Source organism: Grammomys surdaster, unplaced genomic scaffold (assembly GCF_004785775.1).
Source record: "Grammomys surdaster isolate TR1022 unplaced genomic scaffold, NIH_TR_1.0 371, whole genome shotgun sequence".
Classification (NCBI taxonomy): Eukaryota; Metazoa; Chordata; class Mammalia; order Rodentia; family Muridae; genus Grammomys; species Grammomys surdaster.
This window is the reverse complement of record NW_021604790.1, coordinates 3,463,121-3,477,440: the sequence shown is the minus strand read 5'-3', so window position 1 is coordinate 3,477,440 and position 14,320 is coordinate 3,463,121. Positions and strand designations below refer to the sequence as shown.

Genomic DNA, 14,320 nt, shown 5'->3' with positions numbered 1-14,320 from the left:
AAGCCAAAACAACCGTTTCCTGGCTCCGGAAAACCAGACCTGAGGGTCCCACTTGGACCCTGGACTCAGGATCCACTCCCTCCCTCCGATACTGATGCCCTTAGAGAAGCATACAGGTTAATGGCGCCACAGGGCGCATCTTCGGTTTAAGAGGGGAAAAAAACGACAGCCCCAGAGTTGCTCAGATGGGGTTGATGGTCAGATCTGCGGAGGGCAGACGGTCCCGACGCGACAGTGGCTCAGCCTCTCTGAGCTACCCAGAACCTGGGGTTCGGGAGCGGCAGGATCCCTCACCCGAGCGAAGAACCCCTGCAATACCCCCACTTGGGAAGAGCTCCCGGCCCCGCCCCTCGGCTCCTCTAGGCTCGGTGATTGGTTTCGCGGGCTGGGGGAGGGGCCGTAGCGACGAGCGGACGTGATGGCGTCAGACGCCGCGCGCCGCTTCCTGTTGTCAGTGCCTCTGGAGCCGCAGCTTGTGCTCCAAGCTGAGGGAGTCTCGCTTCGTCCGGAGCGCCGCCGCCTGCTCCTGCTCCCTTTGGTGAGTCTGGGGTGTCGACGTAGAGGGAAGCGCGGGACGGCTACGCGATCTGGCGGTGGGCCTGCGGCCGCCCAGCCACTCGCAACCCCTGGGCGCCTTGAGACTTGAGGTGGGAACCTCGGCCCTTCTCAGCCCGGGCCTGCTCCCACCTCAGCCAGCGGCCACCGGCTCTCTCCCCCTCCGTCTCCACCGCCGCCAACCTCAGCCCTAAGCCGGGCCCCCTAACCACCGGTCTTGCAAAAGTGTAGTCTCATTCGTGACCCCTCTTTTGCCCAGTTGCAACCCGATCCGAGCGAGCCACATCCCTTAGCCACCTCTTATCTAAACATCAGGTTTATCCCTCAACTCTTCTGAACCTTCCCCTGACCCTGCATTCTGGCTCCGATTTCTTACCGCAGCCTGTCATACCCGCCTCACTCATCCCAAACACCCTAGGTCTGTCTCCCCCCCACTGACGCACTACTAAAGTTGTCTCCTGTTGAACTTGCCGGTTCTGACTGACATCACAGTTTTAGCTCAAGTCTTATGTGTATCTTTTCTTTACCGACTTCTACCTAGTTTCCCAGCTGATCACATAGGTAAGTTCTCTCTGACACTTCCCTGCCTAAGACTTTTCTATAAACTGCCTCAGTTCCTACCACTTCCCCCAGTCCTTTTGTTATTTTTAATATACATTTATTCTTTGAGCACTTTATACATGCATGTAATGTATTTTGATAATATCCCTCCCCCCATTCATCACTGTTAGTTTGGGTTGGTTTGTTTTTGTTTGTTTGTTTGTTTTTGAGACAGCGTGTCTCTATTTAGCCTTGGATCTCTCCATGAAATCACTGTGTAGACCCGCCTGGCCTCAAGCTCACAGAGATTCACCTGTCTCTGCCTTCCAAGTGCTGAGATTAAAGGTGTGGGCCACCACTCCTGGTTTTAATCTTTATTTTTTGTTCTTTGGGTTTCGTAGGGTAGAGGGTGGTTTTGTTTTTTGTTATTGTTATTGTTTTGAGACGGCCAATCCAAAGAGCCAAAGCTAGCCGTGGACTCCTGATCTTCCCTGACTCCACGTCCCAAGTGCTGGAACTGTAGGCATGAGTCACCATGTCTGGCTTCCCAGAATTACTACTAACTAGATCTCCTCAGCTCCCATCAGTTTTCCTCAGCCCAGCTCTCTTTCACTTGGAGAACTTAGGGCACAGCTCCCTACTGGTCTTGCTTGCTGTATTCCTCGGCAGCCATGTCTGCTCCTTGCTCAGAGCCCAGCAGACTAAATGGGTGAATTGTAGGACTCAGATGGTAACTGAGTATAGAGTTTTCACTCCAGAGCTTCTTGGGAGAGAGGTTCTTCCTGGTGTCTGATCTCCTGAATGTGTTTCCACAGATGGCTTTTCTGGCATTCCTATGAAATCATTTGTGCCTGCTGTTGTAATGGTAGATGTCATTCAAATACCTGGAGGGTGAGAGATGGTCACTCATCCATCTCATTCATCCTGGGGTAATGGAAACCAGCCCTTCCTTTTGGCTGACGTTCTGTCAGGAGAGAGCCTCAGGGAGCACTCAGAGTCCTGCCCATGTGTCCCAGCACTTGCGAGGAAGAATTCTCCCAGTGTTCCTTTATGCATAGCTGAATGCAGATCTTCCCCATTATTGAACCCAGAGACATAATGGTCACGGAAGCATGTTATAAGTCATGAAGAGTCCCGGGGAAGCTGAAGGACTAGGGGCTGTAAAATCGCTTCTCTTTTTGTAGGTCCTGTATCATTTAGTCTTAGCCACTGGGGTTTGTAGGGACATGTAAAGGTGAATTCAGTAGTTGAGGCAGATGGGTGTCTTTAAGGTCCTATGCTCAGGTTGTTGTTGTTGTTGTTGTTTTCTATTGGTATTCATTTCCTCCAAATTCTAATGGGCTTGCTTCAGGAGGGTCAACTGTCTTTGATAGCAGCCCCCTGCCTCTCCCCATACCCACTCCCAGTGCTGGAGATTCAGTCCAGGAACCTCGTATATGTTAGGCAAGTATTCTGCCACTGAGCTATACACTTCAAGCCCTATCAGCAATTGTAAAGGGCCCTGAGAGACCATCGTTACCACAGTGGTCTTCCTCTGTGGAGGCTGAGCGCAAGTCTACTGTGAATAGCCTCTCATGATGATGCAACCTTCAGAGTGGTCTTTGGCTCATTGGCAGCTTACTGTACTGGCAGAACTGTCTCAGTACCCCTACAGCGTAGAGTGGTGTGCCTCAGCTTCCCACAGCCTGTCAGATAGATAGATGTACCTGTTCTATATGCCTTGCCTTTCTTATCTATTAAGTCATTCAAGAGTTGGGCTTGTTGTTTGGTTTTATTTTTATTTTTAAGTACTAGTCAGTACGTAGTCCTAGAAGCCCAATGATGAATGGGTTCTTCAAAGTTCTTGTTTTTATTCATCCAGAACATACACATCTTTGGAATTCTATCACAAAGCCAGGTACAGTACTACCCACCTGTAACCACAGGTGCCCAGGAGTCTGAGAATGAGAGTTCAAAGTTTTCCCAAGGAATTTAAGGCCTTCCTGAGCTACATAGTAAGTTCAAGGTCAGTCTATGCCACATAGCAAGATCTTGCTCAAAAATGAAAAATTAAGGGCTGGAGATAGAGCTCAGTGATAGCACACTGCTAAGTGCTAGTTCAAAAAAAAAAAAAAAATCTAAAAAGCAGGCATCATTGGCCAGGCTTTGTAATCTTTTCCCTGAGCGAAGAGAAACTAGGAAGATTGCTAGAAGTTGAGGCAAACCTGAGCTACACAGCAAAGGTCTTGTCCTTAAAAAAACAAAACAAAACCAAAGGAGGATAGAGGGAAGAGTCCTGTAGTGTGTGGAACAGGGATGTGGGAGAGGCAGTGGTACTGGGTGAAAGGCAGGTTGGAGGGAAAATGTCCAGCGGGGACAGATGCCCTCACCCACACAAGTGTTTGGTCTAGTCTCTCACCCTCCAGCAGTATTTAATTTGAATACTGCTTCAGAAGCTTGTTCTCTTTACCCCATCCCCACCCACGTCCCCAAACCCTTCCTATATCCCTAACCCTCACCCCTACCTATGCTTACCCCTAATATTACTCGTACCTCTGCCCCTGCCTCTCCAGGACACTGGTTTAGAAGTCAAGCTTTCTTCAGGAAGAAGGCTGTGCTGGTTACTCACTCAGCATTCATGTGTCTGAAAGGTCAGCTGCCTTTCTGAATCAGAACGTAACTCTGTCATTCTTTTCCAACTGAAATAATAGGCCTTGTCCGTCGGTTGGTCTGGCAGCTGGACGGCCCAAGCACAGGGCTTCACAACCAACAGGGATGTGATTCAGGCTGTGCAAGGAGGGCTGTTGGTGTGGCCAAGGCGTCTCTGAGGAGAAGCCCTGAAGTTCACTGGTGAGCAGAGTGCTTTGAGGGCCGTGCAGCGTCCTTGTCCATTCTCTCAAGTCTCATGTAAGCCACGTTCCTCCTTTCTTCCTCAGAGTCTAGATGAAGTAAGACGACCATACTAGCTAGAACTGGGACAAATGCTTCCCGAGTTGAACATTTAAGAAAGGACAGTTCTAAAACTTAGGTGTCGTCAAGACCTGGACTCGGCCGGTTGGGGCCATAAATCTGTCTGGTAAGACAGTGTTCTTATCTGACAAAATGGAGCTTGTTTTGACCTGAGACAGTTTGAGCTGCAAAAAAAGGACTCAGGAGACCTAAGATTTGTGTTTCTGGCTTGCTTCTACTGAGCTTGTGCGCTTGCTCCTATAAAGTAGAGATGACCGTGTCGCACAGGACTCTTCTAAGAATTAAACAGACCAGGGAAACGTTCACCCCAAAAGGCACATAAGAGTGAATCAGTGCCTGGGGTAGAGGCAGACTTAGTACCGTTTGGGGCTTTCCAGGTGGCAGGAGCTGCCTCCTGCTAATCTCCCCAGTAATGCTGGAGAGCCTCAGCATTGTTGCCCAAGTCTTCTTACTCCTTACGCAGAAGTGTCCTGAAAGCCACACCTCTCTTCATTCTCCTTGATGGCAGTGAAAATTGGCTACGGGTAGGGTGTGACACCAGTCCCACATGCTGGGAACTCTGATGTCCACACCAGGTGGACGGTGCTCACTGACCCAGCAGTCAAGACAGCTTCCATGGACAAGTGCATTCCTGTCTCTCTGAGGCACTATGATTCAGACAGGAGCTCGTGTTTTACTTCCTTCAAAGAAGAATAAATGTGCCGGCTGTGGTGGTGCTTGTCTTTAATTCCAGCACTGGCAAGGCAGAGGCAGGATGATCTCTGTGCGTTCAAAGCCAGGCTGGTCTGCTGGACTACATGGAAAGACCCTGTCTCAAAAAAAAAAAAAAGCAGCCTAAACCTGAAATTTTTGACTTATTTTGTGAATTGGGAATGGTTGTTCTGGGTTCCTGAGCTAGTGTTGGTCATTTTGTGGCATTTCTGACAGTTTCTGGCAATGTTACTTCTCTTTACTTGAGACCTGTGTACTCTGATTTTCTTAGCTTCAGTTTAGTTTAGTTTTTTTTTCAATTAATTAAGTGTGTGTGTGTGTGTATGTTTGTGTGTATGCACCACATGTAGTGACATAAGAGGGCATCAGATCCCCCAAAATTGGAGTTAAATGGTATTGTGATTTATCTGGGAACCAAATCCAGGATTTCTACAAGAGCAGTACTTTCCCTTAATTGCTGAGCCCCAGTTAGGTTTTTTGAGATGGAAGTATCTGTAGCCAGGTTGGCCTGGAACTCCCTATGTGACTGAGAGTGGGCCTGAACTCAACAGTCCTCCTACCTCAGCCTTCTTTCTTAAGTGTTGAGATTACAAGAATGAGCCCACTATGTTGGGATTTGGGGTTTGCTTTACAATGGTTTTGGTTTTTTGAGGCAGGTTGTCCTGTAGTTGGAGATGATACTAAACTCCTGATTTTTTGCCTCTACTTCCAAATGCTGAGATTACATGGCCTGGGGTGGCGTTTACTTGTTTGTTTGTTTATGTACTTGCTTGTTTTTTAAAGTAATTACTGGCTTTAGCATATTAACTGTCTGTATTAACAGTGCCCCACTTGAGTACTCTATTACTTCCAGGTAATTAGTCCCAGGAGCTTTAATTGACATAGGCTATTAGTTATATGTTGAGATCTAAGCCCCAGGGTCCCGTTCACTGTGGCTGAGAGAAGAGCAACTGGAGTGTGAGGAATTCTGACTAGAGCAGCAGCCTAAGGCTGAGAGAGGCTTGTACCCTGGAAGTATGGGGACCTGGAAGCCAAGGGCTTAGAGCCTGAGCAGTTGGCTCTTGCTTGTTGGACTGCACAAGGGTCATGAGGGAGGAACTCAACGTATACGACAAGCATGTTGTGAGGAGGGACTGTTTGACTACAGCATGTACCTCCTTTTCTACCATCTTGGAAATCAGAATATGGGCTGGCCTCCTGAAGCCTTGAAAATCCCTGGGGAGATGGAGCAGAATTTGGAAGGGTGAAGCCACAGTTCTGTAGTCAGAGCCAAGGGCTTTTCGTGGCAACCTGTCTCTCTGAGGGCCATGCTTCTCCACATGCTTGCCTCCCCATACAAAGCCTGTCTTAGGATGTCCACTCTGTGCCCTTTTTATTACCACTATCTAAGAAGCCAAAGACTGGCTTGGTCCCATCACTGAGGACCGCCCCGTTTCTTTCCTCCCCAGGTCTCACACTCCACTTCTGTCCTGTAAACCTCACTGGCCAGACTGGCCTTACTGTTCCTTGGGACTGCAGCTGAAGTGTGTGCACTCTTCCCAGCCCCCCTCAAAGTCTAGCGTTGTTCCTAGCAGTGAAGCCAAGCCACTGTCGTGTAAATTTGTTCCTAGACCTGCCTCAGCTTCCTCTTCCTTCTTCCTCTATCAGGTAGAAATAATGAAATGGCATTGGTTCGTAGGGTGATCACAGGGGAAGTGTAAAAAAGGCAGTCTGTGTAACATCCCTTGGTTGTGCATTGTTCAGTAATTGGGTGAGATAGCCTGCGTCTTGGCTCTGTAGTCTCTTTCCCTAGATTTGTTTGGATATGAATGTGCCTGCCTAGCCTGAGTGCTCAGGCTTCTGCCAAGGGAAGAAGGCACCTGTCCTTTGGAATCTTGAACTGTGGATCCATACACACATCGTGGGCAGTGGCATTCTTCGTTTATAGATTTGTGGCTACATCCATTGGAATTGCAGATAGCTTTTCTGTCTGGAACACATCATGTTCAGATGTCACACTTGAGAAATACAATTCTATGCTCCCATGGTCCTGCAAGTAGCAAATTGAGATGTCAGAATCCATGTTGGTCATTTACACATACATCTGTGACACTCAGTCTAAAGCGTTGGAGCCCAGTGCAGAAGCAGAAGGGGGAGGGAAAGCTGTCTCCTGAAGCTGCTGCAGGTGTGCTTAAAACCCAGGACTGGGGCAGAGTGGGGTCCTGTCAGCCCCGGGCCTTGAATGTGAATTGTGAAGCCCGGCACCTGGTCTCCACCAGACCAGAGCATCTTCAGTGAAAGCCCCTCCTTCATGCCCTACCTGCAGGTCTTCTGAAGTTTTCACACCTAACTCTTCTGTCTGAGAAGTTTTACATGACCCAATAGGTAGGTATATAAGGTAGACAAATCAAACATTTAGTAATAATAAACCATAAATCTATTTTTAAATGATTCTTTGGTAAACATACAGTTTTATTCTTTCGGTTTTTGGTTTGGTTTGGTTTGGTTTGGTTTGGTTTGGTTTGGTTTGGTTTTTTTGAGACAGGGTTTCTCTGTGTAGCCCTGGCTGTCCTGGAACTCACTCTGTAGACCAGGCTGGCCTCAAACTCAGAAATCCACCTGCCTCTGCCTCCCAAGTGCTGGGATTAAAGGGGCGCGCCACCACCGCCCGGCTTCTTTCGTTTTTTTAAAGATTTATTCATTTATTTTATGTACACCGTTGCTCTCTTCAGACACACCAGAAGAGGGCATCGGATCCCGTTACAGATGGTTGTGAGCCACCGTGTGGTTGGTGGGAATTGAACTCAGGACCTCTGGAAGAGCAGTTGTCGCTCTTATTGAAGACAAAACAAGTTTGCATACTGATAAGAAAGCTGTGCTTGTCTGTCCAGTTCAAGTATAATTTGTTCCTTACGTGCTGAAGGGATACTAAAAGCCTTTGCTTTTATAACTCAACCATTATGTTTCTGTAAAAGCAGAAAAAAATTGTGTAATAAACACAGCAAGACTGCAAGTTTTCTCAAATCTGAGCTGAGAGCTGGGAGTGGTGGTCCACACCTTTAATCTCAGGGCCCAGGAGGTAGAGATAAGCAAATCTTGGTAAATTTGAGGCCAGCCTGGTCTACATAGAATTCCAGGACAACCAGAGCTACATGGAGAGACCCTGTCTAAAGGGGAGAAAAATTGGCTGAAATCCAGGCAGAGGTGGATCAGACAGTGCTCATCATGATGTACGGTAATGTCTTGTGACTTCTGTGTAATGTAAATACACGTGTTGCCTGTTCAGAGCCAGTGCAGCTGTGGAAGTCACGTGGTGCCACACAGGTGAGCTCTGCCAGAAATAACCTCAGATTCATTAAACTTTGATTTTGAATAAATTTTTACTTGTGCATTCAGAAACCTTTTTCTGTTGATAAATTTTCTGCAATCACCACATTTGATTGTGGCACCTGATAGGTGCTTCAACCCACTGTTGAGAATGCTTTGGGCTGGAGAGATGGCTCAGTGGTTAAGAGCATTGACTGCTCTTCCAGAGGTCCTGAGTTCAATTCCCAGCAACCACATGGTAGCTCACGACCATCTGTAATGGGATTTGATGCCCTCTTCTGGCATGTCTGAAGACAGCAGCAGTGTACTCATATACATTAAATAAATAAATAATATTTTTAAAAAAGAGAGAGAATGCTCTGCACATCTCTATCCCATAGGCCCTGGCTTTCTGCATAGATTTTGGTGTGACAAGCTCTCTCCCCTCCCCTTCATGGTGCACAGGGTTTCACCCCTCCCTAAGTCTGAACTTCTGTTTCCTTCCTTAAAGTCCAGTGTCAGATTTTCCTGTGCTTTGCTAAAAGGCATTTCATCTGCAATGTTAGTGACAGGGCCTGACCTCCTGCCGCCTGCTGGGAGGGGCCTGCAGTTGTGGGGTAAGTTCGGAGCATGCTCATCTAGCCTCCTCCTTCTGTTCCTTCAGGTGTCATGTGAGTCTCCTTGAGAGCTGCTGCCCGAGTGGAAATGCTCTCGGTGGAGAATGGCCTGGACCCTCGGGCTGCCATCCAGGTAGGTGGGCAAAATAGGATCAAGGGAGGGAGCGGCTTCACAGAACCACCGTTTCATCAGCTTCTCTCTCAAAGATTTATTTTTATATGTATATGAGTACACTGTAGCTGTCTCAGACACACCAGAAGAGGGCATTGGATCCTGTTATCGATGGCTGTGAGCCACCATGTAGTTGCTGGGATTTGAACTCAGGACCTCTGGAAGAGCAGTCAGTGCTCTTAACCACTGAGCCATCTCTCCAGGCCCCTCATCAGCTTTTTTCTTAAAATTTTTTTTTCTCCTTTTAGATAGTCTTATGGAGTAGCCTAGATGGGCCTCGAACTCACTTCATAGCAAAGGATAAACTCCTGATTTTCTTGCCTTAACCTTCAAGTTGCTAGGAGTGCTGGCATGAATCACTGTACCCAGCCTTCATCTACTTTCCGTGAAATAAATGAACACTATCCAGAGAGAGGCTTCAGGTGGAGAGACATTTACAACAAAATCAGGCTTCCAGGGGATCCTGACCATTCTAGGTCGATATCTCCCCCCATTCTGTATGCGTGTGTGCGTGCATGCACATGTTTGTCTGTCTGCCTGTATATGTGCCCTATAGCATGTGTGTGGCAGTCAGGAAAATATGGGAATCTGCCTTCTCTTTCCATTGTGTGGGTTCTGGGGACTGAACCAGGTTAGGCTTGGCAGCAAGTATCCACTGAGCCATCTTGTAACACCATAGATGGAAAAGAGATAGTTCATGATAAAATCAGATTTAAGCAATATCTATATACAAACCTACCCTATAAAAGGTACTAGAACAGGGGTTCTCAACCTTCCTAATGCTGTGACCCTTTAATACAGTTCCTCATGCTGTGGTGACCCCCACCCTTGCCTTTTGAGACAGGGTCTCTCACTGACTTTGGAGCTTGCTGATTTGGTTAGACTAGTTAAAGGCTGGAAGTCCTTGGGATTCTCCTCTCTCCTTCCCCCCAGTGCTGAAGCTGCAGATGTCACAGTGCCCAGGTTTTTATGTGGGTGCTGGGGATCCCAGCTCAGGTTCTCATGCTTGCGTATACTTTACAGTTTGCTCAAGCCCTTAGTTTGTCTGACGCAGCTGATCTCATTAGTTTCAATAGTGGGGTTAAGTTGACTCTGTGTGTGTGTGTGTGTGTGTGTGTGTGTGTGTGTGTGTGTGTGTGATGTACTACTTTCCAGAAAACTTCAAACAAATATATTTGTGGGCAGTATACCAGAACTTAGAACTTCTCCAACAAGCTCTCATAGCGATTTTTTTTCCCTGCTTGACCCTGGATGCTCATGACTGGCTGCCTTCACCCCTTGGAAAGGCGGGCGGTCAGATAGCTTTTTGACTCAGTGGAGTCCTGTGGTGGCTTCTTTGGAGAATCCTTTTTTCCCAGAACTGCTCCCCAGTTACCAGAACCTTCTGCAACAAGGAGCTGCAACCCTCAGAGAGCTGCCTTCCCTCTCCTAGCCACTAGAGGGTCAGCTCTACCTGTTTCCCTGCTGGCTTCCAGCTAGGCTTTTGAAGTCATCCCTGTCACACCCTAGGCCCTATGGAGCAGAGCCCTCACCTCCTCTTAGCAAGAGGTGCACAGACCCGCTCCTTGAGATGTATGTCTAGCTATCCCTGCATTCCCTGACACAGAACCTGACAGGCACCCAGTTGGAAATAGTTTGACCCTTTTATATAATATATTTTAAGTAACATTTAAAATTCAACCCCAAGATTGAAATCTTTGCTTCAAAGGACACTATTCATAAAGTGTTGGAGAAGGTATGAAAAGACACTGTCCATAGAAAAAGAGAAGATATTATCTCTCAAAAAGGTCTGGTATCCAAAATATGTAGAGAACTATTTCAGCCTTTAAGAGAGAATCTGGGGTTGGGAGATAGCTATCCATGGTGTCCTGCTGGTGTGAAGCCCTGTGTTTGGATCTCCAGAACCCTTGTGGCAGTCTTTATAACCCCAATTAAGGAGAGGGAAGGCACATTTTTGAGAAATCCCCAGGGTTCACTGGCCAGGTAGGCCATGAATTTGTGAGCACAGGTTCAGTAAGAGATCTTGTCTATGAGAGTAGTGTGTGTGCTGAGCATGGTGGCAGACACCTTAATCCCAGCACTTGGGAGGCAGAGGTGTGTGCATCTCTGAGTTCCAGGCCAGCCTGGTCTACAGAGTGAGTTCTAGGATAGCCAGAGCTACAGAGAGAAACCCTGGAAAAACCACAATAGTAACAAAAAAGACTAGTGTGTAGCGTGACTAAGACACTTATCCTACATGTATGTGCTGATCCACACATATACTGACACACACAAGCCCACACAGCACACATAAAAACAGGTTATACAGTGGACAAAGAATTTCTCCAAGGAAGATACACAGATGACCAGTGAGTACACAAAATGATGCTTTTTCTCTTACTGTTAATTACTTTTAAATTAATTACTATTAAACCCAGGGAAATGTAAGAGAAAGCCACAGTAAGGGGCTGTTTCACCCCATTAAGGTGGCTGTAATCAGAGAGACAATAGCAGGTGTTGACAAAAACATGAAAAAGCTAGACATCTCCTCTAATCTCTGAGAATGTAAAAATTATGGCTACTTTGGCAAACAGCTCTGTTTCCTAGAAAACATTAATAGGGTTTTGAGGTGTTTTTTTATCTCTTTTCTTTCTGGTGTTAAGGGATGAAATACAGGGTCCCACAAATACAGGTAATGCTCTACCCCTGAGCCACATCCCCAGCCTGGCATGGAGAGCTTAGATTGTATGTGATTTAGCCATTCTTCAGATTTGAAGACAGGTTTTACTATGTAGTGTAGGCTGGCCTCAAACTTAAGTATCAAGATGGCCTCCAACTCCCGTGAAAGTCCTCAGCTTCTAGCAGTCAGGGTTGGAAGCCCATCACTGCGAGCTCACATGTCAGCGGCTCATCAGTTCTAGACCTGGAAGCATGTCGGTGTAAAGATGTGCATAAAAACACTCAGAGCAGCACTGTAGCCAAAAAGTACATCAAGCCAGGTATTCATTTTCTCACGGATGGCCAAATAAAGCTTGGTATATCCATGCAGTAGAGTATACCTGACATAAGGAAGAACTGAATTCTGATGGTGTGCAGTAGAGTATACCTGACATAAGAAAGAACTGAATTCTGATGGTGTGCTGTAGTACAGATAACCCTTGAACACACGCCAAGTCACAGAAACCAAACTCAAAGTCACATGCTATATGCTTCCATTTCCTTGAAATGTCCAGAATAGATAAATCTGTCGAGTCAGAGAGTAAAATTACCCTGCAGCCACCCCACCCCCTGCCACTAATATACTGTTTCTTTCAATGGTGTTGAAATGCTCTAAAATTAGCTAATGGCAAAGATTGCACAATTCTCTGAATATGCTAAAAACCACTGAACTTCCTTTTCCAAAACTTTCTATTTTATTGTCTGTAAATTTTCAAATCGAGAAGTTTAATTAACTATAGACAGAGTAAATACGCCGGGCAGTGGTAGCGCATGCCTTTAATCCCAGCACTTGGGGGGCAGAGGCAGACGGATTTCTGAGTTCGAGGCCAGCCTGGTCTACAGAGTGAGTTCCAGGACAGCCAGGGCTATACAGAGAAACCCTGTCTCAAAAGCAAAAAAAAAAAAAAAAAATAGAGTAAATACAATAAAACCCTTGGGCTTTGGTATTGTTTGTTTAAGAATACATCTATAATTAAAAGTAATAACAAAAACATAAAATAATACTGGAGAGATGCCTGAGAGTTACACATACTTGCTAACTGGATTTTGTTTGGTTGGTTTTTTGTTGTTTTTTTTTTTTAAAATGGTCTCTTGATGTAGCCCTGGCCGTCCTGGAACTTACTAGCACACCAGGCTAGCATCAAGCTCAAAAAATCCACCTGCCTCTCTGCCTCTCAGGCGCTGGGACTAAAGGCGCACCACCACTCCTGGCCTCTCTGGCTGAGAGGACCCTAATTCAGTTCCTAGTACCCAGTGTTAGTACACAACTGCCTATAATTCAGTTCCAGGGGTTCCACTATCCTCTTCTGGTTCTCAAGAGTACAGCGCATACACGGTGCACTTACATGCAGGCAAAATATAGACATAAACTAAAATAAGTAAATTTCCTTAGAGGTTTTATTTTTATTTTATATGAACATTTTGCCCAAAAGTGTAAATGTATCACATGCATGCAGTGCCTGTGGAGGCCAGAAGAGGGCATCAGATTTCTATACTGTAGTTACAGACATGAGTACTGTAGTTATAGACATGAGCAGCCATGTGCATGCTAGGCATCACACCTGGTCCTACAAGAGCAGCCATCCAGCTCCCAGTAAGCAAACGTTTTTCTTTTTTTTTTGAGAATTTCCTCTGTGAGTACTATATGTCATTTCTAGCCCCCCTCCCTCCACCTCCTCCAGGACTCCCACGCACTCCCAAGTTCATGCTGTCCTCTACGGTTGCTATTGTTACCGTCACACATATACAAACACACACGTGTGCATATAATCCACTAAGCTCATTAGTAATGCTCTTCTGCGTACGGGACTGGACAGCCTCTTGTGCTCATCCCTGTTGAGACAGCGTCTTACTGGGTAGCCCTGGCTGATCTGGAACTCCTTATGTAGCTCAGGTTAGCCTCAAGCTGACAGAACTCTGCCTCCTTCTACCTCTTGAGTGCTGAGATTAAAGGAATGTGCCACCATGCTCAATGTCAATAAGTTAAAATAGTAGTAAGAATAATAATTTGTGAAAGTATAGTAGTAAGAATAATAATAATAATTTGTGAAAGTAAAAGTTAACCAAAATTCAAAAATGGTTACTTCTCGGGAGGATCAAAAACAGCAAAACAAGCAAACCCAGAAGTATGTAGTTTAAATGAGAGAAGTTAATGTGAATTATAACTTGTTAATTAATTTTTAAAATTCAGCTTTGCAAACACACTTTCTGGTCAGATAAAGTCAGAATAAAAGTGAAGTGTCTGTAACTTAACACTTGCTTCAAGCCAGTTTTGCTGTGATTCTCTCTAGTTCTTTGCCGAACACTAATATGATTTGATAGACTCATAATTATGGTTATATATTTTTCCACCAACACTTGATGTACATTTTGAATTGCACGCCCAATATATGCTTATGGTATCAGACACAGTGGCAAGTGTTAGAGCCGTGAAGAGGAATGAAAAAACAACTTCTGTCCTCAAGCAATGACCCCTGCTGGGCATGGTGGTTCAACGACGACTACGATGACAATGGCAATGACTACGATGACAGTGGTGATGGTGATGGTGATAGACGCAGTGTCCCAGTGCTGTAGATCACGAAATACCGGGATATCATTGCCATTTAACCTTTAGGGAATTGAGGCTCAGAGAGGTTAAGTGAAATATTTGCAAACAGAGCTAGGACTGACTCTAAGGCTTTGCTCTAGGCCTGGGCTCTTAGCTAATGTAATTATACTTCTATGGTCTTGACTTTTTCCCCTCACAGTGTTGGGAACACTCTCAGTGTTGGGCTGGGCTCTCTTGAGCCAC

General features: G+C 46.1%; 1 protein-coding gene across 2 annotated transcripts in view; it reads left to right on the top strand.

Moving 5' to 3' along the window:
* Positions 1-475: 475 nt before the first annotated feature.
* The window catches only part of Plekhm1 (pleckstrin homology and RUN domain containing M1), a 47,170-nt gene continuing 33,325 nt past the window's right edge, over positions 476-14,320 (top strand). For both annotated transcript variants that reach the window (XM_028780579.1, XM_028780578.1), the window contains exons 1-2: positions 476-538; positions 8,705-8,790. In XM_028780579.1, the coding sequence (XP_028636412.1) occupies positions 8,746-8,790 (45 nt within the window). In that variant the 5' untranslated portion in view covers positions 476-538; positions 8,705-8,745. The remainder of the gene's footprint in view (positions 539-8,704; positions 8,791-14,320) is intronic.